Raw genomic sequence first — 26,421 nt, forward strand, 5'->3', positions numbered from 1 at the left:
AGAGATTTAACCAGTCAGCTCAGATGCTTCACTTATTCCTTAGCAGTAAGAGGGAATGAAAAGCGGAGCTGCAGTGTACTGTATAAGCAGGATCTTCTGAAGGATGTAAATATGGGAGGTAAGACAGATATCCACGATATTCTATACCTGGTCTGTAAACAATTGCTCCTACAACACTGTGCACACCTGACACTGCAGATCTTACTGTGCTTCATCTGCGTGTGTTAGTGGCACCTGCTGGGAAAGCAGCGTGTATCTGGAGCACCTTGCCACCTTTGTGCTGAGAGAGGACTGCGTCTGGAAACAGAAGCATTTTGTGCTTTAAAGGATTTCAGCAGAGAAAGGGGAACTTGAAAGGGTTTGCGCTTTGTGCAAGGCTAGCTGCTGTTTTGTTCTTGGAGGCGATGGGAGTGAAAAAAGGAACTCCTGCAGGAATGGGGGAGGGGGAGCAGAGGGCCCTGTCTGACCGCGTAGGTGAGGTCGCTTTAACTCGCTGCTGCCAAGGGCTCCTGTCAACCTGTATGTCTGCAAGAGCTTCGATGAACTTGTTGCCACAGTAACTGTTCTACCATTTTTCATTACGTGGTGACAACTTTTCCTTGCATTAACTTTTACCCTTGAAAAAATTCATTTATTTTTTAATCCCCTGGCAGGGAGTTTACAGTGTCTTGAGGCAGGGCCTCACAGCCAGTGCACTGTTTGGAAGAACTGTGGGATGAGATTAGCCTGCAACAGAATAAGGACTGCCAGCAGTACAGGGAATTGTTGGTACTATTTTATTTGACGTGGCTTACGCCTGTGGCTAAGATGTTGTTGTAGCCACAACTGGTTGCTGCAAGCTCCTCTCTGATAGAGAAGGGAAAGTGGAAAGGGAGGCTGCATGCAGAGCGAATGCTGTCGGTCTGGAACTGGAAATGCAGGTTGGAAGTGAAGCAGAAATGCCACAAGGCTGGAGGGTGGCACTGCAGGAAAGGGAAGAGGTGGTGGGCTGGGAAGGAAGGTGAGAGCCACGCAGCAGAGGGAGTTGTATGCTGAGACCCAGCATATGGATGCCCTAATGACTCACACAAAAGTCCATGCCACTTACACAGAGCTGGTGACTCTGCTCTTAAATCTTTGCCTGAGCTACTAGCACTGGCTTCTCCTCCTTGATGCAAACTTCTATGCCTTTAGTGGATAGCTAAATGTCATTTGTAATGTCCATGGTTAGAAATTGTTCTTTTAAATGTCAAAGCATTTCGCTTTATTCTCTGAATGGATATGTTGATGGTTCTGCTGTGCTATTCATCATATTTAACTATTGTATTATTTCATTTTGAGCCTCTCCTTTGCCGTAAAAGATGGAAAGGTAGCTGTGCTTTATGTATGCCTCTTGCATGTCGATGAGCACAGCAGCTGAGCCCCAGGTTCCAGTTTGACATTTCGGTATAACACAGCCTGTATGGCAGTGGTCTGGTTTCCATCAGTACCTGCTTTCAGGCTGTCTCTGTGATCTTCAAGACTTAGCTTAGGATGGGTCATGAGGAACTGGATAGCATGCCCCTTGATAACAGATATAGTAAGTAAATAGCAGATCTCAGGGAGGAAGAGTGTGTAACTTAGTGCCTAGTTTATGGTCTTGCAATATTTTCCTTTATGTACCAGTGCTGAGATCTCTGCTGCTGATTGTCTTGTTTTTGCTCTCTTACCTGCCCAGCTTTCAGACTCGTATTGATGAGTGTGTCAAGCAGATGTCTGATATCCTCTGTCAGGTGAAAGGGACAGGAAATGTTGCTGCTAACGCCAGAAACACGGTTGCACAAGATGCTGATAACGTCCTGAGGCCATTAATGGATTTCCTGGATGGAAAGTGAGTGCTCAGATACATGTTACGCATACATTACATCAGATTGGGAACAGGGTGGGGGAAGGAAAAATAGCTCCATGTTCTTGAGCTGCTCTTGAGATGTCCAGCCTGTGAATTCTCAGGAAGGATTAATGGTTTTTCTTCCCATATCTGTCTTTTTCTCATGCCATGGATCATTTCTTCCATCTACATTCAGTGCCTGATTTCGCCCTCATTTGCCTTTCTCCCTCTGGCAGTTACAGCAATCAGCAAAACACTGATAGTTTGGTAGTAGAAAAGACTGATGCACACTGTAAACCTCCTAAACATATAGGAGGTTTGTATAGGTTTTCTCCTATACAAATTGTACTGAAGCCAATTAGTAAACATACAGGAATGCTTACCAGATAATACACAGCTTGTTATCCTGGTCACGTGAAGTGGTTGTGTTCTAGCCATACCCAGTGTTGTTCTGACTATAAATTATACTTCTGAACTAGGTGATGTACATAAGCTTTCTGTGGATCCAGCTTGACTCAGATGAACTGTAGATCCATTGCTTTAATTAACTGTTGCCGTTAACACTATGCAGCATTTTTCAGGTGTCCAGGGACTTTCTGTTGCTATCTGCACATAATTCTTAACAGCTAAGTCTCAGTCTACTAAGGAATATTTTTTCTCTTAGTATAAAGTTAAACTTCTTGTTGTTGCACAGCAGTTCTTTATTTTGAAAGGTGTGGCCAGATATTTTCGTGTCAAATACTGCGAGAGATACGAAAACTAACTAGTTTAAAATAGTAAGTTTATTTTGTTGGTTTTTTAATTGATCATCTCATCTTTTTTTTTGTCACCATGTGGTAAGTGACCCTTTGCAACAAACATTTATCTAGGAGCCCTCTCTTTAGAGCATTTTCCATGCATGCCTTCACTAATCCTCAGAAGACACCTTCCTTTCAATCAGTGGAAACTTAGAGTGCTACAGACTTTTCATACAACCATGGCACAAGTCATATCTAAGCCTGGAGTATTTTCTTTCCTGTTGTATAGAAGGAAAACCATTTTTGTTGCCTCCAGCATCCTACCCACATCAATCTTGTTCCTATTCAGTTTCACTCATTTACTAACTGGCTGTGGGTAAAATAGGAAATCTATGTTACTTGCTGTAGAAGAGCTGGCTACCATCTGTGCGCTGCTAGTGGCTGCAGAGTTCCTCTTTTATAGCTCTCCCAGTGTGGTTACAAAATGCCATTGGAAGTGATTGTTGGGCTTCAAAGAAAATCTTGTGTTTCTTGGCCTCTTTGGTAGCCTGCACAATAGTAAAGGAAGAATCCACAGGGAGATAAAGCATTCTGCTTTATATGAAAGATAATAAACGCGTGGCGGGTGATTGGTGGTGAATCCAATTGCAACAATATATAGATAAGTCCAGTCATTGCTCTGAGGTAGTTTTCGTTTAAGGACTTCAGCTGCTATAAAGGCTGTGCATTTGCAGAAAATTCTGCAATAATAGTATGCACAATATTATGGGAAGTATTCATTTAGTTATTCAGTAAGGATCATAATAATAAACCCATGAAGGTATAAACCCATTATTCTGTATTTGTATTTTTTTTTTCCTTTTTACTCTGTAAGCCCCATACAACAGGAAGTACCTTAAAAGGAATCCGCTCAGTTATACCTGTTAAGGTTGGGGATATTCCAAGTAATAATTTAGTGGTATCCTGCATAATCCCCAGGCCAAGATCAGAGATGTCAATAATCCCAATGACTGTAGCATTAGAGCTCCAAGAACGAAGCCATACTGTACTTTATGAAAAAGGAAGATTTTTTTAGATTTTTTTTTTAATTTACCCTTAGAGCAATTGTTATGAAAAACTGCTTTGGATGGGGCATTGGTTCTCCCATACACATTTGCTTTTTCCTTGCAAATTGCATTCTTTGAATTTGCTCACTTCTTGCTTTCTCCCTGCAGCCTGACTCTGTTTGCAACTGTGTGTGAAAAGACAGTGCTAAAACGGGTGCTGAAGGAGCTCTGGAGGGTGGTAATGAATACCATGGAGAAGCTGATTGTGCTGCCTCCTCTTACAGACCATACGGTAAAGCATTTTCTCCTTCCTGACTCATAGCAGAAAGTGTTGCCATTCCCCATGTAACTCAGCTCCTTGCCTAATGAGTCATCTGTCCAGGTAAATTTGTGTGCACGTAGCCTGCTCTAGGATGGAAAAATACATCTATTAAAGTAAGAGAGCAGCTCTATTTATAGTGGGTTTGCAAGATACAGAGCACACTGTAGGAAAAAAAAACAACAATTCAAAATCCATGATTTAAAAGGAGTCGCCAATTATATCAACTCACATTGATTAGGGATTTGCAGTCCCTTAGAGAAAGCTGTAGAAAAGGGCTTATTTGGCAGTTAGTGTTGGCTTCATGGCATCAGATCAATGCCTGTAAACACTTTTGCCTAATTATTGTCATGCATTGGTCAGGTGTTCCTCTGTATAGATGTGGTTAATTTGGCATTGTTTTTTAATTACATCTTCTGTGAGATTTTAACATCAGTATGGGCTGGCATGGTTTCTCTGTCTCTGAAGTTGGGGAGTTGGAAGCATGATCAGATCATTTGCCTTCAAAGCAGTCTTTTATATAATTGTTCAGCTGTGTGGACATGCTGAATGAATGTGTGTCATTAATGTAGGGACGTTTTTAGCAATGAAAGATTAACCTCTTTCCCGATTTTGAGAAACTACAGAAATTTATTAAATGTCAGTCATGCACACCCAGCTGCTCTGGGAGATGACACTCAGTTGTAGGCAATGTAAAGTTTGAACCATAACCTCATTATCTGGAGATGATCCAGAACTTCTTTTCATCTATGTTGGAGTGAACTTGTGGTCTGTGGCTGATTAATGCTAATTTATTTCATCCCAGTAGTGAGTAGAACAATAGTGGTTTTCACTATTCAGCAATTGCCTAAATAATTTGAGTGGATTTCTTGGGTTGCAGCATACAGAGAAGTGATGTAAACCTGCAACTTGCGCTAAGTATGTTTTGCTCTGAGAGCACGTTTGCATCTGGCCTTGATGATGATGGCTTTAAACAGAACCACTGAGACACAGTGCTGTCATCCTTGCTAAGCAGAAAATCAGCATGGGGCATCCATTTGCTAAAGACTATTTGCTGTGAGCTCAGGTTTGGAGTGATCATCTGTTTCCCTTTCAATTCATAAAGGATGAAAAGAAGATTAAGAGGATGAAATTTATTTCCCTTTGTTGAACTGCTGTAAGAAGTAGTCTTTAGAGGGGACAGGTGTCTCAGCAATGTAACTCATTCTCCTCCCAGCCCTCAGCGGGAGAAAGCCCTGGTGATACGTACCTCTGTGTGTTCAATGGACCACTGGTGTGGGAGGGTCCTCCAAGAACACTTCCACAGCCCGTAAGAAGTTGAGGATATTCATGGTTGCGAAGAGTCCCTTTTCTGAAATATTTAATTTCTCTCCTTTCTGTAAACCTGATAGAGATGTGGAGTGTTTCTGATGGTGGTCACGGAAGGCATCCTCAGGTAGAAGAAGGTCCTCTACACAGTGCAGTATGTCTAACTGCATGACTTGGTCACTGCACGGTGCTTTAGTGCCTGTTATGCTCCAGTCCTGTCTATTCCATGTAAATTATTTTAGCACAGAGAAGAAAACCTGATCTTTTTCCTTCCACTCTGAGCTGCTTTTGAAAGATTTTCTGTAGGATGGGGCTCAGATTAGACAGCATTCAGCTACTGTGTGTGAATGATGCAGTGGGAATACGGCACTTTGTAGCCTGGCACTGATGGCCTGAGATGGCAGGTGCCTTAATAACTTTCAGATGACTGGCTTCTGCCTCTCTGGGTATTGGCTGGTGGTGTGCTGTGAGATTAGTGGCAACATGATCTCCAGTAATTCATGGAGCAGTTCACGCCTCACTTGTTTTAAGTTAAGATCAACATTTAATTAAACACACTCTGTCTTGGATGAATGGATATGCAAACATAGCTATCTGGGAATCCTTATTTTGGGGTTCAGTACACAGCACTTGGAGATATTAACGGATTAGAGTTATATTTCTTTCTCTCTCCCTGCTTAGTACAAAGCTATAGCATTTCGTCAGTGGCTGGTCAGGTCAATGAAGAGCTGCTTAATTCACGCACCAGTGATTCCTCCAAAGCCTCTCCTTTATTTACTTCACACGATGCATTGCAGCCATTCATGTGAGGCTCCATTGCTTGCTCCTGCTGTGCTTTTCTCTACTCATCGGACTTTTCTTCACTAAATGAATACATGGTCCAGGATAAGAGCAAATTTTCTTTAAGCTGCAGACAGATTTTACATATGACTTCCAAAATGACTGTTCTTTAGGCTTCTCTGTGAATAGTCCAAAGCAATTCTTGGAGGAGAGTGTAGCTTTGAGAGCTTTTCTGAAACCTTTCTAAGCTTGTATTAGTTTAAATTAATCCTCTCCCTTGTGCTTGCTAGGTTCAAAAAAGTCCAGGGCTGCCTTGGTGGGGAGGAAGAGCTTTCTTAGCCTTCAGTAAAATGATGGTCAGTGAACTACGCATGCATTCAGACCACTGAACCTTACCTAGAGGAAGTTATTTCCCCTTCTTCATTTTCACTTTTAAACCTATTCCCCCAGTGTTTAATATGCTATGGCACCTAAAAAAAAAGTCTGAGTTTTCATAGGTGGTAGCAAATGTTGCCCGATGGTGAAGTTTTTTAAATGAACTTAAATGCTGCTAATAAAGGGACAGATCTCATTGTTGCTGAATATAGAAGATAAAAGATTTAAGAAAGGAATGTACAATGTCAGATAAAACTTCCTTGCACTAATGTGTCTCAGAAAATAAGCCTGAGTAATGATACATTTTCCAAGAAAGGAGTGGGATTCAAAAGACAGTAGGCTTTTGTTTCCTGACTTTGTCAACTGAGCAGTAGCACAGCTAAACTGTGATAGTTGGAGTCTCTTGGAATATAAATTAGTACAGTGCTTTTGGCTTCTAGCAATTAGACTTGAATCAGCTGATGATCTCTTTCCAAATGCTTTTAGTGGCGAAAAAAACCACCGGTTTTTAACAGGGAATTTAAAATCTCCATGTTGCAGAGTGTGAATGTGTTTCAGATCTGCAAAAAAGTTTAGGAAGGTAAAATTAATGGCACAGAAGGAGCCTGGAAAACCAATGCTGTCTGAGGTCTGTCCGCTTTCCAGCTGTGTTTGTCACAACACTTAGTAGAAGCGATTCATAGGAGTCTTTATTATCCTTCATCTTATGTCCTTGACATTTGAATCAATACTGTTGTGAGCAATTTCTCTCAAAACTACATAATATCTAAGCATAGTTGCCTTACTTCACTAGAGCTGCACCTGGAATAAATGCTATCTGTAAAGCTTTGCAGTATGTTTTCCATGAATAACTAATAACTTTTTGAACATCTTGTTTACAAGAATGCCACTTGGCAGAGAAAGGAGCTGTCCGGTTTTTCATTAGGCTTTACCAGCATTGATGACAAACTGTACAGCAGTAAAATAACTTCTCCTCATAGACGCATTGACAGAGATTGGCACTGATTTATGAGGATTAGAAAAATGGGCAAGAAGAGCCACGGAGCAGTTATCTGAGCAGCTTTGTTCCTTGAAGCATATCACATCACTGGGTATTGCTCAGTGTTACCGACCTGCCCTCTTTTGAAGCCTGCAGCAGGGTGACTACGTGCCTGGGCTAGTTAATGTTGTTGAAATATATATATATGTATAAAGATAAAAAATCCAGTGAAAACTGGAAAGACTGGATCAAGAAATTTTAAAGTCAGTGTATCTTGAAGCTGCTTAACTTCATTTTTTCAAAGTCCAGGCTGTAAAAAAAAAATGGTTAATTTGTTTTTCTGGTTGGTCCCCAGTCTTGAATACCTTAAGTTTTAAGGCCCATGGGTCAAACAAGCCTTACGATAGTCACACAGAACAGCTGGTGTATCTGACAGCATTCAGTGCTGGGTACCAAAACACTGTCTGAAGCTGTGTCCCTTGGATAATTTGGTGTGTCCCAAAGCGAAATCTCTCTTTGTGTCAGTCTGAATGCAGTTATGTCCTATCTTGATTGTTGGAAATAAAGAAGAATTTGAGAGTTGTTTTTAGAATTCCAAGAAGGTGCTGGTAGCAAGTTAAGCTCCCAGTCTCATTTCAAAAGCTTTCATTTATGGATGCATTACCCATCCTTGCCTACACTTTTTTTGCTTAAGAGTTGTGAATTTAATCAGTTATCAAGAGCTTCTGTTAAGCTATGAAGTCAATAATGTTCATTCTGTATTGATTTCTATTCAGACATAAAAGGCTGATGATCAGTGAGGGCCAGGTAAGGGTTATGGTTAGAGCAATTCAAGATGGTGTATGAATTCAGGTCATGGAATCTTAAGAGTTTGAGCAATTTCAGAAGGTGGCAAAACTAAAGAAAAAAGCATTTTGTTTAGAAATTCAATTCTGGACTGCTGTTGTAAAGGGAAGAGGGTGCCCAGTGTCCCTAGAGCAGGGCTCAGTTTCCGCTTATTACTGCTGTAAGCTGTCCGTGCTTTTCTTCTGTACAAAGATACCTGCTAATTCTAGTGGCAGATATGAAGAAGCTTTTATGCTCAGGGGAATGCATCAGCAAGGCTGATCTTAGCTTTAATCCAAAGAAAAAAAAATGCTTTTAACAATGATTTCTGCAATAGAACCTAATTCTTGCTCCACAGAGCACCAAGTTAAAAGGCACCAAATGCATAAATACTGAGGAAGTCATCAGCAAAGAAGAAAGAAGAAGAACCAGAAGAAACTGGTTGGTATAGGCAGGGGCAAAGTGCCATGCAATAATTCTGGTCTTGCATCTTGCTGTATTTCCATTTCAGGGATACTGGGATGAGCAACGTTCGTGGCAGCTGTGGTTAAGTGAAAGGTGAAAGATTGTTGAGATAAGATAGCAGAGGGGAGAGAAGGAGGACTGTAGAAAGGAGAACTGCATTTATCAGAGACCTTTGGGTAAATGTGGTCCATAGAGAGCCAGCAGACCCCAGGGATGATGAGCTTTATGTTCTCCTGAGTGCTTTCCCGAGCAGAAGACCCAACTGTGTGTAAAGTGCTACCCACCAGTATGTCTGATTGTCCCTGAAATCTTATTTCTGGCATTCAGCTGGGACATCCCCCAGGCCTTTCTTAGATGATACCTGTGAAGATATTTATATGTACTTTTAATGGTAGCCCCGAGTAACTGATGACAAGCTGAGGAGAGCCAAAGAGTGTCATTGAGAGAGCATCTCTCCTGACATACCTAAGGCTTTCCCGAGACAGGTGATGGAAGTGACATTAAAGAAGGAAAGAGCCTGTAGTTTTATGGCTTGATCTTAAAGCCCAAATCTTACTAGCCACAGAGGGCTGAAGTGGAGAACAAAGTTTCACAATATGATGGATGCACAATTCATGCCCTGAGTTACAGTAGGCTGAGGTTTCATTCGGAATGGAGTAATGGACAGCTGTGACTGTATTAGAAAAAGGCAGATCAATGAAAGAGATCAAAGGGGAAGAAAATAAGTCTCAATGAACCTCATAAAGCATGTCTGGGAGGGAGGCTAGAGAACTGGTTTGGTTGCTTTTGTCTTTCTCATTTCATATTGGGCTTAAGTCCCCAGGCAAAAGAAATATTATACAGAAGAGAAATGCTGTGATGGGGGAAAGGAAAAATATTTCTATTGTAACTATTGCTGGGAAAATATTTAAAAACTCAATTTTATCAGCGTGTAAGTGACTCAAAGCAAAATTTCCTCTCATTGGGATTTATCGTCATTTTTTGTTTCTTCATTGGTCATAGTATATCAGTGAGCCACAGTGGAGGAAGAAGAGACACTGCCAGCTTTTTGACACATGGAGGAGATGCTGTGTAACATATATTGAACTTTGTTTGCCAGTCTCTCATCATTTCAGATGAGAAACATTTCAGATCCATTTGCCAGTCTCTCATCTGGAAACATTTCAGATCCAGTTTTGCTTCTGACCTGATGCACTCTTAACCCCCTACATCATTGATTGGGCTGTGCTTCCCTGGAGAGACTGTCATCAGTTGTGTATTCATTGCCTCAGCTGGTCTTACCCAGTGTTTGTCTGCATGTATTTAGATGGCTTGAACTCAAGAGGAGCACCTGGAGGTGAAGCCAATACACTGCCTTCCCCTACAACCTGTGCAAGCCATTTGAGGGTGCATCCTATTTAAATGTGTGGCCACTGCAAGCAAGAGTAAACCAGTTAGCAGCATGTTGTGTTCTGAAGTAGCTCTGGATTTGGCATCCACAGAAATGCCAGGTTTTATACTAGATGATATATTGACTAGGAGAAGGACTCTTGAGACAGGCCTTGGGGTCGTTATGTAACATTCTGTCTGGTTTGACTTGCTCAAAGGAAAAGTATGCAAATCTTGTGTATAACATTTTTCCCCTCCTTTTTTTCCTAACTCCTTGCAATCATAGGGCACACAGTTGATTTTCAGTGCTGCTAAAGAACTGGGACATTTGTCAAAATTGAAGGTATTGTGTGTGGTTTGTGTTAGTGTCCTTGTGTTTGAGCATGGAAGTGTAGTAGTGAGTAGCATGGCTTGTGCTTCTGGTGGTTTGTGGCTGAATGCACTTATAGAGAAATGCTTTTAAATGTGTTAAATGTACATTTAAATACAACCTGCTAATGTTAGTGTTGTGTTGATATTAACTGCTAAATTTTACTCTGCGTTTAATCAGTTTGGTTTATCTATTCAAAATGCAAAAAAAGTAGAGATTTTGATATCTGGCCAGTTCCTCTGTATCTCTTGTGTAAAAGGGAGTCCCTTATATGATCGTGATAATGAGCTATCAGTGGAAGAGATGCTTGTGATAGCTATTGATGAATTATATGCAAAAATAACTTCCTTATGGAACAGAGCCTGAGTCTGTAAATTCTGTCTGCGTGGGCTCTCTTTACAGGCAAGCTGGCATTTAACATGAAGGCTGTGTTGATGTGTTTTGACACTGCATGATGTGACAGTGCATGACATGAGCATTGCTAAGTGCACGCCACCTCATTGTAAGCCAATCAAGCATTAATTTACTGGTCACGACAGGAATGGTATGAAATTAGCAATGCTTTACAAGAATCAAATTGTACTGTTCTGTGGTTTGACTCGTGCTATAAAGCAGATGCGGTGCAAGAAAAGGTCTAAATCTCAAAAGTCACTGTGCACAAATTGTGCAGATAGGAAGATGACTCTGCCTCGGTGATCAGGGAGGACTTCCCATGGCCAGGAGCATTCTTCTAAGTGATTATTGCAGTTTCAAAATACATTCATCTCTTCCAATTATATTTTGTCCTGTGCATTTATTGTGGTGGTTTTTATTCAACTATCTATTTCCCTTGCCCTGCTGTTACATTGTATGCATTTGTGATTCAGGACAGTACACAATTCACTTAAGGTAGTGCTTATTAAAAGTCCTAGAAAGGATCTGGACATGCAGATCTCTCATTACACAGAATCACAGAATTGTAGGGGCTGGAAGGGACCTCTGGAGATCATCTAGTCCCCTGCTAAAGCAGGTTCCCTACCACAGGCTGCACAGGAAAGCATCCAGGCAGGTTTTGAATATCTCCAAAAAAGGAGCCTCCACAACCTCCCGGGGCAGTCTGTCCCAGCACTCCATCACCTTCAAAGAATAGAAGTTAGATTGGTTAGATGTTTGGAGTGAATTCTTTACTCGGAGGGTGGTGAAGCCCTGGCACTGCTGCCCAGAGAGCTGTGGTGCCCCATCCCTGGAGCTGCTCAAGGCCAGGTTGGATGGGCCCTGGGCAGCCTGAGCTGGTGGGAGGCAACCAGCCCATGGCAGAGGTGTGGAACTGTGTGATCTTTAAGGTCTCTTCCAACCCCAGCCATCCTATGATCCTTTGCACGTGTTTTTTTTTTTTCCATCTACATTTTGAGACTGTAATAAAACAGTTAACAAACTTTTCAAGCGTGGCTCGCAAGGGGAATAGCTGTCATCTGCCACTTGTACTGGGGACTGTTAGGCTGTCCTCCCTGGTGACAGGGTGACACTTGAGGGCTGCACCACGTCCGCTGTTTCTGCTTCATTTTGCTCCCATGGGAGAAATGGGCAGAGGGGAGCTTTGTACCCAGGCTGGGAGAGTGGGAGCTGCGCACAGCGTCCAAATGCAACCTCCTCTTCCCACGAGTATCCCTTTATACTTTCAAAAACAGCAGTGAGTACCCAACACGCAGAGGAGAAGCCCTGCCTGCTCTCTTAATGCGCTTCTGGTTTCAAAGGGCAAGCTCTGGATTCTCCCTGTTACTCCTCCCATGTCATCAGGACAAGTTTTTGCAGACAGCTGTGAGTCCCTCTGCATCCTCTGTGTTCTCAGACATAGTCAGTGACATCCACTGTTATCTTCTACTTCCTCCCCATTTTCTCTTTACTGGAATTTCTTAAGATACACAGAGTGCCTTTTGCCATGAATGAGCCAGAAGCTTTTTCTGATTCCATTTGCACTGGTCAGACCAAGCCCTCAGCAGCAGCCTGTCTTTGGTTAGAGTTACTATAAAGCTTAACTTTGCTAACTCTGAGCTCCGCTTTTAGAAATGCACGTATTCATGGAAATCAGGCAAGCCTTGGTGGGTTTTTGAGCCTTTATTTACGTATCCACATATAGGACTAGAGCACAGGTGCACAAGATTTTACTTGTGGCATCAGAGCTGTATGCAGACGTGAAAGCACCCTACCACTTGAATTATGAGGACCTTTTTGTTCAGACAGATGGTGTGAACTGACATTGTATCCAAAAATTTCCCAAGGAGTGAAAGAGTTTAAAAACTGTAAATTGTTTGGGTCTGTGTAACCATCATGGATTTTTTGTCATTCTGTTTTTACAAGCAAGTACAAGCTAGCAGAGAAGGCATGAATAAATAGCTACTCGAAGGCCTTCTCCTGTGTATTTTACCGTTTCACTAAAAGCCTGAGAAAATTGTAACATGGATTTTAAGCCTTTAGTTGTCTTAAATAGAACAGTAGAAAAGATCCCCAGTGAATCAGATTAGTCAGCTGAAAGCTGAGACGGCAGACCTGATGAGCACAGACTCCTGTCCGGATGACAAATCAATTTCCCAGTGTATTTTCAAATGCTTGGAAAACCAACTGTAAAACTGGTACCTTGGTGCCAGATACCTGCCTCCCATTTGTTATCAAGCTCTTTCCGCTCGGTTTGCTCTTGTGCAAGCAGGCTGCTCCTGCTGCCTGCCCTGCAGAGCCAGAAGCTGGAGCAGGGAGCTGCAGCCTCTTCCCCTTTGCACTGCCCTGAGCTTAACCAGCCGAGCTCTGACTGCAGAGGTTTTTGTAAGAATACCTGTACAGAGTACACCAGTGAATATGAGAGACCAGGAAAAGATTTTGACAACTTCCACTTGAAGTTACATAATGATTTGATGTAAATATTTGTGGCGTCCTCCTCACTCTCCATCTGGAAAGTGCAGGGCAGTGCTGCTCAGTGCTTGGTAGGAACAGTGTAGGACGAGCAGAGGGCAGGGACACAGGGGAATGACAGACGTGGGCTCCTCTGTGTGTAGGTGTGAGCACTACCAGCCCCACCACTTGGATGTTTTTACTTAATGCACTGAAGTAAATCACATTGGGAACTCTTAGAATGCACACTGCTGCTCTTAGTGTGCAGTGACAGCATGGACACAGTCCGGGTGACCGCTCATAGTGGTGATGGAGCTCTTTAGATGTTGAAGAGAAACAGGCCAGCCACCTGGTTTCTGTTGCAGACCTGGCAGCCTGGTGGCAGACCTAGAAGGTCAGTTCAACAGACGTGAAAGTCACTCTGCCCTTGGGGCACCACTGCCGTGACAAAATGGAGCTCCGGTGAAGTGGCTTTGGGCTTGGTCTGATTGTGCACTTAATCTGGCAGTCAGGGAGAGAAGTGTTTTACCCTCTGTGTACTGAAGTGTGAAGCCACATCATCTTCAATTGAGTTACATGGGAAGAAGGATGTGAGTGATGGCTCCCAAAGGACAGTTTGTCACAACAGAAGATGCATTGCAGCTTGTGGAGCATGATGCTGCTGCGCTAGCTCTCCAGATCAGGAGCAGCCTGAGAGGGGGAAGGAGGCCTGTTGATCTGCTATCAAGAAAGCACAGTGCAAGCTTGTCTGAAGTACTGCTGACTTGAGCAGCATCTTCTGTATAGTCTAATGCAGCACGGTGCAAAGGTAATAGCTGAATGCCTGACAGCAGCATTACACTGTGCCCAGGCTACATCTCCATCAGGCTGCAGGAGATGGTTCGTGATGAAGTGGGAACAGCCCCATGTGACATGAGGAACCACTAGGCTGCAGGACGGCCAGCAAGCTCGTCAGTGTGAAACACATGCATGATGCTGCACACTGGGCATGCTGGGCTCACAGACTGTTCAGAGGATGTGTCTCCTGGAAAATGTCTTAGAGCTGTGCTGCATTTAAAGCAGGGATGAGCAGCCTTTGTGTGATTTGCCTGCATATTTTTCATGAATGCTTCAGCACCCAGGCTGCAGCCAGCTGACCTGATCCTCTAGAAGGTCAAACAGTTGGAGTTTGGGTTTGTGCAAAGCTTTCACTTCCTAAAATGTGCAGGGTTTCCCTGACACCTCAACTAAACACCAGAGAAAAAGAGCTTAGTGAAGTGCCAAAATACGACAGACAGTCAGGTAAGAGCCTAAGAGGAATATGCTCCCACTGCAGGAAGGGACATCCCTTCCCAAAGGGATTTGTCTCTTTGCTATTAGAGATGGTGGGTCTCATTAATGAGAACAACTTTATCTGTTAGCAGAGGTATTTTCTAGAATGCATTGCTTGCTTGTTTTTATTCCTGTACAAGATTGATATGAACATCTGTCAACATCTAACAACTTTTCCCCAGGTGTTTTAAGGGCTTTGTTGTGGGTGCTCTAAAGTGACTGGTAACAAGCAGACTTCTGTTTGTTTGTTTGTTTTCTTAGAGACAAACTGATTTTTAAATTGTTACTTATCTTTATCCAGGTCCTTTCCTTATTTTCTCTCTTCTCTGCCTGCAAGAAACAGAGGAATTGTGTTTATTTTCAAGTAAAGCTGTAATAAAAGATTCTGAGAGACACCATTAAATGTTCCTTAAACAGCTGAGCTAATACTGTGGCCATGTAGCCACAGTATGAATCCAGAGAGAGGTGAGATTGGGATCTGTTCTCCTGTAGCATCTGATGACATACTAATGTCAAATACAATGGCTGTTTGCAGGATCACATGGTGAGAGAAGAAACCAGGAGCCTCACTCCAAAGCAGTGTGCTGTTTTGGATCTAGCACTGGATACCATCAAAGTAAGTGATTCTCTTTCTGTCTGTGTCATTCCCTTGCTTCATCTCCAGTGCCATTTGGGAGGGGAGTGCCTGTCCCAGTTCAGGAGATGGCAGGAGTCTGTTGCTGCTGTTCCAGCCATTAAGGCAGGGGTGCTACTGCCACATCTGGGTAAACCCAAATACAGTCATGTGATTGATACATGCTGGGAAAGAGGGCATATTTAAATTTAAGCATTTTGGAATAAGGAAGCCATGAGCAGTTGGTATCAGCTGGTCTAGCAAGAGCTAGGCTTCCAATACAGAAGTTTTTTTGTGAACTTTTCAGCTCTTTCCAGTCCACAGCACATAAATACTTATTGTCCTTTGCAATTCTTCCTCACTATTTTTCCCTTTTTTTTTTAATTTATTTTTTTACTTGTAGCAATATTTCCATGCTGGCGGGAATGGACTGAAGAAAACTTTCCTGGAGAAGAGTCCTGACCTGCAGTCACTTCGATACGCTCTTTCCCTCTACACTCAGACCACAGACACTCTCATCAAAACTTTTGTCCAGACACAGACAGCTCAGGGTGAGACATTTGTGCTGTTGGCAGAGTTGAATGGAGCTATCTGTCCTGTTTGTAATCGCTCAGTCTTGTATTGTCAGTTTGTGGAGTGTAACATTTCTGGAAGTGTGACAGTTCAGAGCTTCTGAAACTTGGAAGGAGGGAAAATGAGTTATTTCCTGCGCAACATTTACATTTTGAGAGAACAGAGGATATGTGAAACATGAGTCCTGGTGGGGTTTGTGGTCTATTTTCTGCAGTTCTCATATAACAGTCACGTTTCTTGAGTTAATGTGGGTGGGTAATTTGGGGAAGTGAAATGCAAAGTTACTGTACTGAGATGTACAGTGGTGTGAGGGACCATTTCAGCAAGACATCGCCACAGAAGCTACTGGGTGCCTGTGTCACAGGCCAGGTGCCAGCAGCCCATGTCCTTCTGACTAATGCTGATTGACAGCAGCGTGATCAGTCACAGAGCACCATGCTGCTGTGCAAAGAGAAGAGTCCTGTTCCGAGTAACAATAGTGCTGTCTTGTCTGCACCCAGTACAGGGTATGTGTTAGCTAGATGATGACGAGTCACCGCAGTGTGTTAGTAGGCTGCTGGAATGGGTCACTGCAGTTCTTTGGTAGCTCTCTGTTAATGCAGAGCAGTGCTGCTACTTCATTGGTTCAGAAGCAGTACATAGTTAATTTTCTCCACCTTTCATTGCTTTCAAAGAAGCATCTCCAGATTGCTGAGTAGAATAATTTTGATCCATAGTCAGGGACCTTCACTGGCTGACAATGAGTCTTGGTATCCTCAGGAATAGAGGACAGATGCTATTACAGGTTAGGTCAAAACTGAAACTGCTGTTTTAAGTTTTCAGGCTGCTTAGATAGAAGCTGTGGCATTGGACTACTGTATCTCAGCAGCAGTAGTCATAAAGCTCCACAGAAGATGTATTTTGTCATCTTTTTGCCTGGCATAGTGTGTACTTTAACTCTCTCAAGCCTAAAAGAGCCAGTGACCCCACAGACCATACCAGCTCTGCTAGCATATTGTCACACTGAGCCTTGAAGTCAAGGCAGAATGACTCCCTCCCTGACACACGCTTCTCTGGTACTGGTGTTCATCAACCAGTGGAGGAATTACTGTGAATTCTTATGCAAAAAAAAAAAAAAAAAGGGTTATTTTAACATGAAAAATAGTTGAGTGTAGGTTTTGGATGGTCCTGTGTGGAGCCAGCAGCTGGACTCAGTAATCCTTATGGGTCCCTTCCAACTTGGGATATTCTATGATTCTGAATCATCCTTTCCTTTAGCAGCACGAATATATGATGGTTTAGGTTGAAGTATTCTTCATTAAACGGCAGAAGTTATCTTAGGAGTCAGTACCTACGTTTGAGAGAATTGTCCTGTACATGAATCCTGGCAGAGCAACGATGACATCCAGTGGCCAGGCAGGTCAAAGACTTCTGCATCACCAGGGGACTCCAGGAACTTCCTGGTCCCACTAGAGTTACAAAAAACACTTTTTAACTGGGAACTGATGTGCGCAGTACATTTTCAATCGTTGCTGTTCTATGGCAAGTACTTCCCATTATATATCTGAACCACGAACTGAAACTAGTGTTTTAAGTAGATCGTGTTACGATGTTGTGATGAGTCATGGTCTGAGGTTGTGTACAGCACTGCTGTTCTGCACACCACGCTAGAGTGTTTAAAATCAGAAAATGAAGCTGTTGAAGCTGGAAAGTGGAAAATTTAAAGATAGTACAATGAAGAAATTTAATTCAGTGAATGATTGGACTATAAAACTCCAGTAAGTGCAAGTGTTCAGCAGATACACGAAGAGAACTGAACGTAATCTGGGAGCAGTTTCCACCAAAGACTGTCTGAAAGCTTAGTAAGAATGAAGCTGTGGTTTTGGTGTATAAGGTGTGTGTGTTGCAGGGTCACCAGTCCTCTCACATAGCTGACTGGTGACATTTGTTTGTGGCTTGTCTGAATCACTTTGGGAGACAGCTGTTGGGAGTGGCGAGCCACTGACATGGTCCAAATCAGCATCTTCTTTATCAACAAGCTTGCGAGTTTGGGGCTCTGTTTAGAGAACAGAAGACAGGAGCTACACCACTTAGCATCAGTGGTATCTGATGTATCTGTAGCATCAGTGATGATGCTGAGAAAGGCATGACTTCCTCCAGGGACTGGGGTTAGAGCAGGATATTGCTTGTACATGCTTCTGTGTGATCACAGTTGGTAGAATAGTTTGGAGGTCTGCATATGCATTGGGGAGACAGAAAGACAGCACTGGTATTTACAGCTGACATCTGCTTTATAGAGCTCTCTCTGGCTGATGTTTTCCCTTAAGCCAAGCATCTCACAAGCCTAAGGGAAGAAATGCCTGCATGCAAAGCTACTCAAATGCTGAGTGTTTGCCTCTCCTACTTCACTGCTCAATAGTTACATCTTCCGGTTTGTGAGTTATCTATTGCCCTTCTTCTCTCACTGAGCACTGTCTGTGGCACAACACTTTGTTCTGCAGAGCTGGATCAGAGCTTGCAGTTCAGGTTTGCCAGTACAGATTCTACTATTTTTTTTACCCAGACAATCCCTTACGCAGAGACCGGCTTGCCCCTCAAAGCCTGTGTTGGTACAGATTATCTAAGATGATATTTTGTCTGTTAAGAGAGAGAATGTTTGTCTTGCGTTTGTTTAAGCGAAGCCTCTAATTGGATTGTAATTCACACTGTTCTCTCTTTATCCTGCTTGCTTCTTGCCTTTTGAATTCATGTCTCAGTGCATGATGGGAAAGGTATTAGGTTTACGGCTAATGAGGACGTTCTTCCTGATAAGGGTACGTTCCAGACTAATGTTGTTACCCTAACAGCATTAGCCAACTGCCTTGCTTTTGAAGCCATCTTGCTCAGAACCTTTTCCAAAGACCCATTCCCAGTAGCTCCCTGTAGAAATGAACTGTGACAGAATGCTTGTGTCCCACAGAGCCACGGGTTGCACGGTGTCAAAGTTTGTGCCTTGCCTGAGAGCCTGTCCCAAAGCCTGAGACTTGTTTACAGGATGTGAAAGCTGTCTCTAAAACGGACTGTATTTTGAAAGATGCTGTGAACGTGTTTCCCTACCCTTTATAATGGGCTGTGTATTGCCATTTCAAGTCTTGGACTTGCATGCTTGTGGTCTGCAGAGATGGTAATACGTGGTCATGTCTGATACGCACTCAGAATTGTGTCCAAGCTTGAAACATCTGGCTTGGAGGGGTTAGATAAAGTCTGCATCCTCAGGAGAACCCTAAATTAAGTCTCGTTGTGTTTCATCTCCCAATTTATTTTCTTCTGTCCAAAATCACATTGCATGAGCTCATTTCTGCAGTTTCACCTTCCAGTATCACAACACCAATGAGTCAAGATTTAAATCTGCTTGCCACTAAATGTGCGAGCATGTATATGTACACAGCTGTATGTGAGCAGAATATTTTCACTGTCTGCCTGTGGATATTTCTTAAGTAGTGTTTGGTCTCTGGGAACACATCAGTTAATAGAAGGGGATTTAGTTACGAGAACCTGGGAGTGAAGGCAGAAAAAAAAGCACAAAACAAAACAATCAAATGTTGTGGTTCCTCTGAAGCATCAGTATCTCCTTCATAACCTATTAATGACTCTAAAGATCAGTAGAATGAAGACCTGTGTCTTTGGCAGCTGATATTTATCAGATTTTTCAGCCTGATAAGGTTGTTGGATAATTTTGATAATCTTATCTGTTCCCACAGAAAATGCTGACCGTGATAGGCCCGGTCAGCTGGGTCAGATGAGTAACTGGGCCTACGGTTTTTAAAGCTCTACGCTTACGTACAGAAACACAAACATCCTGGGCAGGGATAAAACGTGCTCAGGATGAAGTATGGCTGTTACAGCCTAAAGGCTGTCTGTTGTACTCAGGTCAGGAGTGAGAATCTCCCCCTAAGAGAATAATTTGAGGTGGTGTTATGTTAGTGCAGATACTTTCACTTGTATATTAATGTGACTTTCACTGCCGGCAGTTCTGTGCCAAGTAATTCTCTTCAGAGAACTGCACAGATGAGCTCTCAACCTCCTGCTTTTGAAAGGAGTGCTTTTGCTGCCTGCAGACTGTTTTTGTAGAAGTTGACATGTTAGATCCATCTAATCAAAATGTTTGTTTAATGACATCCTTCAAGATCCTTGTCTTGAATTTCAATCAAACACACCAATTTTTTTCACTTTGTAATGTGTCTTAGTCTCAAAATTAACAAACTAACACTGCTCTTCTTAGGTATCCAATTACCCCGTAGGTATCCCTCTTACAACTGCATTGCTAATTGTCAAACTCATCAGACACTTATCAAAGAGACAGGAAGATTGGTCTCCCTATCTGATCAAAGAACTTAATTTTCATTTTGCAAAGCAGTCTTCTTCTGTAATTTACATGACATCTTGGCTTTCCTACCCAGATAAATGTCACTTCCCCATATTCCTTGATTATTATAATTAAAAGTGGAAATGTTGATAACATGGTAATACAAGAATTACAAGGTTCATGTGATGTTCCCCCGCAGTTAGAATGTGTTATATTTTCTTCCGTGAAACTACCTCTTGTTCTCTGGCTGCCTGACCAATGAAGGGAAATGAATATGCGAGTTGAGTGCTTCTTTCTCATGCTCTTTGGGGTACAGCAGTTAAGGGATTCTCATTACCCACTGAAGGGAAGCAGGTGGGGGCAGTCAGGGTAACAGCTTTTATCTGTTGTACTGCATGGAAACCTTCTTGGAGGGTGAGACTGCATTATGGCTCAGTGCTAACCGCTAACATCTTGTCTTTTTTTTTTTCCTAAACTTCCCTTACACGTTCTGTTGTGCCTTTCTGGTTTTTAATTTTTTTTTAATCCTCGTCCTTAATTCTGATGGGAATGCTGATGCCCACCACTGAAATGCCTGCATGTGTATATAACAGCTTGGCAGGAACCTCTGAAAAAAATTCTTGCTCTCTGAGAGGGCTCATTGTCATGGTTTAGATAGCTTAATTTATTTTTAAATTCCTTACAGGGTGTGATTTTTATGGTGGAGTGCAAAAAAAAGTTAGTGTTTATGCTTCTTGGGCATGCAAGCCTGTTAGTTTGCATTAGTGTTTTATTATCAGAAAAATCTGGCTGTGGAGGGTCTGAGAACGCTATTGTCTGCTGAGGCCAGTGAGTCAGAGATGGGTACCAATAATCTGTGTGTGCACGGCGGGTGCGTGCCAATTTTCTTCCAACAGGCTCTGGTGTGGATGACCCTGTGGGTGAAGTGTCCATACAGATCGACCTGTATACCCATCCAGGAACTGGTGAACACAAGGTCACAGTGAAAGGTAGGGGCAGATACGCTTTACTGCTTGGGCGCTGACTGTATCAAGGCAAACTTCCAAAGTTTGTGCGGACTCATGTGATGTGGATCCAAAATTGTTTTTCTGTTTCACATCACGACCATGCAGGGACACAGTAAATGAGTGTGTCCAGTCTAGCAAGTGACGTGGTGGCATAGAGTCTGGTTGTATTTTGGCTATGATACATGAAGTAAACAAATCAGGTGGTGGCTCTCAAAGGCCCCACAGTTTAGGATGTTCTGCGGAGAACAGAGCAGCATGACAAAGTGATGGTGTGAAACTGCTCAGTGTAAACTGAGAAACTGCAGAACCAGTAAGAGGTCAGGGCCTCTGCTCTCCTCCATCCTGAAGGCCAAATTGATCCCAGAAGAGCTGCTCTGAAAATAACTGAAGCAGTGATTCATCTCAGGCTTCCTCTTCCTTCGTCTCCTTTGCTTGAGTGCAGCATATTTAACTACTTTAATTTCCTCTAAAGATATATATAAACAGCTCTCCAGCCGTCTCTTTTCCTGGGTAAATCTCTACCACAGTGCAGTTCACAGATATTTTCTATGCTTCTTGTGAGAGAATGGGAATTAAAGAGCTAATAATTGTGAGTTCTGAAACCACCCACAGCTCATACACTTTGTCTTACCTGCAGTCTCATTTTCCTTTTCAGCAGACTTCAATATCAGCCCCCTACACGCCCTGATTTTTCTCATTCAACAGCTGATACAGAACTAAACACGGACCAGACAGAGCTGCATGGATGCCTGCTTTTTGACTAGGTTCTTGAACGTGCATATGGCAAGAGAAAAGTTTTAGATTCCCTAGACAGAATTTAAACAGGACAAAAAAAAAAAAAAAAAGACATCGCTCATGTGTTTTACGTTAGACAAGGAATTGAAATGAGATCAGAGCGGAAAGCTAGCAATGGAAACAAATGAGCATTCATTGTAAAGCAGATTGTGACTCTTTTCCAGTTGTGGCAGCCAACGACCTGAAGTGGCAGACGTCTGGCATGTTCCGTCCGTTCGTTGAAATTACCATGATTGGACCTCACCAAAGTGACAAGAAGAGGAAGTTCACAACAAAGTCAAAGAGCAACAACTGGGCTCCCAAATACAATGAAACCTTTCACTTGTAAGTGTGAAAAATAGCCTGAGGATCTGACCTGGCTTGTTTAGATGCAGTGGACAGATTGTGGTTTTTTTCCAGCATCCACAAACAGCCTGCCCAGGGCCCAGAGCAGTACTTGAACCAGCAGCTTGGCCCGGCGTCAGGTGTCTTGGCAGGAAAAGCTAGATGATGGGAGATTTTGCCTTGGGTGGGATGCTGGGAGTCATTCTTTACCAGCAGTGTCCTTTGGCTACCTTTGGAAATGTGTCATATGTCCTGTCAACATATCTTACTGTGCTCTGTCATTTTAATGATCTTTGTGTATTTTGTTGTTAAGAGTTGAGGCTAAAAGTTCATTATGGACTCCTAATGAGTGTTTTTATCCCAACTTGACTTACAAGGCATGCTCTGTGAACTTGTGTATCCTTGTTTCCAAGGTTATAGACCTTGGATCTGTTAGAAGTTGCAGCCTTTCTCAACATGAACTACTGATCTCTTCTTACTTGGCTTTCATTATTACAAAGGCATCTTCCTTTCTGGAAGACTCAACCAAAGGAGCTACAGACTGGTCGTCACCCAGCTGTACAGTAAGAATGAATGAATCTGGGTCGCCCTGCCTGAGCAGGGGTTGGCCCAGCTGACCTCCAGAGGTCACTTCCATCCTAATCCTTTCCAGGATTCTGTGAATGAGAGAAGCGATGACCAGCAAAAGACTGTAAACTTCCCAGAGAAGACAGACTGGCTGTATGATTTTTCTTTGATATGGAGAGAGGCAGACTTCCTTTAAATGAAGAAACTTTTGTGCCTTTTTTCTTTTTCTTTTAGCTTTAGAAACATCAGAAAGGGTGGGAATGTATTTTTATTAGCGGTTGCTTTAATGGAAGGTTCTGAATCATTAACAAAGACTTCATCTAATTAAAATATTAATTACTGAAATAAAACAACCCTTAGCAGGAGCAGAAATGTTTACAGTTGTCTGAGTTGAAAATCTATTAGCATGTCTTTTATGTTCTCCATTCTTCTTGTTTTGCAGTTTAACACACACACACACACACACACACAAGCAAAGGCAACTTGAAAAGAGTTGTTTCTTTTTTTCCTTTTTGAATAGCTGGGTTGTCTTTAGCAACTATGAAACAGCAAAAATATGCATACACCATATGTTGTACTCCTGCCTCTCCAAACAGGAAAAAAAAGTTAATGATGGTAGTGGGGCACTGGCGCAGGTTGCCCAGAGAGGTGGTGGATGCCCCGTCCCTGGAGACACCCAAGGTCAGGGAAGAGGGGCTCTGAGCACTTGATGGAGCTGTGGGTGTCCCTGTTCACTGCAGGGGAGTTGGACCAGATGAGCTTTGAGGGTTCCTCCCAATTCCAATGATTCTATGATTCTATAGAAAGGAGTTTTTTGTGGCTCGTCTAGCAATCTACCCAGCCACCGATGTGTTTTTAAAGTATATTTTTAAGAGGAATTGATATGTCCTGATAAGTAAACCTGTATGTTTTTCAGCATACTGGGGAATGAGGACGGCCCTGATGCCTATGAGCTCCAAGTCTGCGTGAAGGACTACTGCTTTGCCCGGGAGGATCGGGTGCTTGGGATAGCGGTGATGCAGCTCAGAGACATAGCAGACAAAGGAAGCTGTGCTTGCTGGTGCCCTCTTGGGCGCAGGATTCACATGGATGAGACTGGACTTACAGTCCTGAGGATTCTTTCCCAAAGAACGAATGATGAGGTTGCAAAAGAATTTGTGAAGTTGAAATCTGAGTCCCGTTCCACAGAGGAAGGCACCTGAGCTGCGCTGTGTGATCTTTCCTTTTCTCTTCTGCCTTGTGCCAATATGTGCAAGTGTTCAACAATTCTCTTTTATTAATTACAAAAGATTTTTTCATGTTATCTTTGTCAGCTCTGATAGCGCACGTGTGCTGTAGAGGAAACAAATCCATCAATCTGATGTGAATTATTTATTTTTTAGTAGCTGGGTAAGACACCGTAGAGAACAAGACAATCTCTTCCTATTTAAGATGCAAATTCTGCTTTGTGTATATAAATTATTTTATATTGCAGGCTGGGTATGCTGGGTTTTGTTGATATGCAGCACTGTGATTTTATCCTCTGAAGCTGGCAGACGTTGAAAAGGTTCTACATAATCACACTACGAAACAAACCAACTGTATGGAAATTGGGAGAAGAATGATTTTGGGGTTTGGCAAAACACAGTTATCTCGTTGAATTCATATGCTGTGGAGCTGCCAAAGGGTGTTTCTGCTCAGAGTGCACTAGTCTCTCAATGTGTTATGCAGACACCTCAACGTCTGCTTAAAAAAAGAAGTTGCAAATTGCTGTGAAGATGTACCCCAGATGAATGTATGACTGTGGATGTGCTGCTGTGAGCATGAACATGCCCAGTGGAACAAGTGCAGAGGGCCTAAGATCTTATAGCCAAAAACTGCAAAGGCAGCGCACCAGGAGCAGGCTGCAGCTGCCCTGCCATTATTACTAGATGCTGTGTTGTAGAGAATATAAAATCCCCGCGTGCTGCTGGGTGTCCTGCATCACCATGTGGGTGCTGTAAGCTGCTGAGCTCCACGAGTCACACTTTGACTACCATGACCGACCCGGTAAGGAAGGGAGCAACATTACAGCCGTGACAAATAATACGGCTACTATTTACTTTTTCCACTTCAATATTCTTTAGTTAGGGTGTTGCTCTGGTTTTGTTTGGTTGGTTGTGGGGTTTTGTTTTGTTTTGTTTTGTTTTGTTTGATAATACTTGCAAATTTTCTGTATCATTTTGTTACCCTGCAGGCCGTTTCTCCTTATAAACCCAGAAATAATGGCTTGTTTGGAAGAGAACTACACATCTCCCCTCTGCATGCACTCACTCTTTTAAGTGCAGGTGGAGGGGCAGCACGTCTGTTTGGTTCTGATCCTGAAGCTGCTGCTGGCCATGCCATGGTTGATCCGTGTTGATTGTCATTAATCTGTGATTTAATGATACCATTGAAAATATTTTTGCACTATCTTGAAAAACCATACTAGTTTTGTTTTCTTGCAAAATAAAACAGTGTCCTGAGCAAAGTGATTGCGGGGATGTCAGAATTTGAAATTTCTTGAGCAGAAAGGTCTGGAGCAATGATTGTAACGATGTATGGTTTTTTTTTGATTTTTTCTTCACTAAGGGGATATTTGCTATTTCCAGCTGCCCTCGTACTGTGGAAGGTGCAGCTGGAACAAGCCAGTCCTTGTCCATAAAGTACTGTAATACTGTCAATAAATTCAAGGACCGGCTATTGAATGACTTTTTTTTTTTGTATTTTCTTTTCTATTTTGTCTGACACTTGTACAGCTGTATGATATGACTGCTGTATTCCATGGGCTTGCTTGTAGAGTTGAGACTGCACATCTGCTTTGTTCGTGTCTGTGGTGTGCTGCAGTAGTGCTCTCCTAAACCTCACGCTTTTTGTCACAATTCTGAATTGTCGTACGTGCCATTGTTACGAGAACTGTTAGTACAGTCTCTAATAAACTCTTTTAGCAGCATCTGGAGTTGTCTGTTGAAGTATAACTGTGATTGGACTTGCTAAATCATGTAGGTGAGAACTGCTACTGCAACTTTGCAAATTACTCTCATTTAGTATGTAGGCTTTTCCTTAGTACTGTAGATGCCCAGCACAGTGTATGAGTCAGGTAGTTCCCTCTTACTCTGTGGTAGAGTACCTCTGTCTTTGGTATCTTTTCCTGGCTTCTGATAGAGCACTGAGACAAAAAAGCGTAGAGAATAATGTACTTCCTTTTGTTTGCCTATCTTGCCTTTGAGTTTCCTTTGTATTCAGGCATAGCCTCCTGGTGGTGCTAAGTGGAAGCCTCAGGCAGGCAGTAGGGTACCTTACTGATAACACGTGGAGAAAAATAATTGTATACCAAAATGGATTGACAGCTTTCAGTCTGATGAGCGTTAATACTATGTAGATGATGTTTGAGATGAAAGAATAAACCTTCTTGTTGTCAAGTAAATTACTCCCTCTCCTCATTTTTTGGGGACACTGCCAATTTCAAGCAGAAAAGCTTAAATAACTCGGAGATTCATACTTCATAAGGATGCAGGCCTCAGGTTTTGTGTTGAGTTTGATGGCATGTCGCCTGAAGTGTTGTCTGAAGCACAAATTCAATGCCCCACTTCATTGCAGTCAGATGGACACAAGTTTCTAACTCACTGA

The 26,421-nt window shown here is 42.6% G+C and overlaps 1 protein-coding gene across 4 annotated transcripts in view; it reads left to right on the plus strand.

The window, feature by feature from the left end:
* Positions 1-25,746, plus strand: part of UNC13B (unc-13 homolog B) — a 210,848-nt gene extending 185,102 nt beyond the window's left edge. For 2 of the 4 annotated variants that reach the window (XM_021379974.1, XM_021379972.1), the window contains 8 exons: positions 1,697-1,849; positions 3,798-3,921; positions 10,335-10,391; positions 15,127-15,207; positions 15,608-15,755; positions 20,998-21,090; positions 22,068-22,227; positions 23,711-23,996. In XM_021379974.1, the coding sequence (XP_021235649.1) occupies positions 1,697-1,849; positions 3,798-3,921; positions 10,335-10,391; positions 15,127-15,207; positions 15,608-15,755; positions 20,998-21,090; positions 22,068-22,227; positions 23,711-23,996 (1,102 nt within the window). Of the gene's footprint in view, positions 1-1,696; positions 1,850-3,797; positions 3,922-10,334; positions 10,392-15,126; positions 15,208-15,607; positions 15,756-20,997; positions 21,091-22,067; positions 22,228-23,710 lie in introns of all 4 variants that reach the window. The other 2 variants (XM_021379970.1, XM_021379973.1) reach the window with 2 other exon arrangements.

Source organism: Numida meleagris, chromosome Z (genome assembly GCF_002078875.1).
Source record: "Numida meleagris isolate 19003 breed g44 Domestic line chromosome Z, NumMel1.0, whole genome shotgun sequence".
NCBI lineage: Eukaryota > Metazoa > Chordata > Aves > Galliformes > Numididae > Numida > Numida meleagris.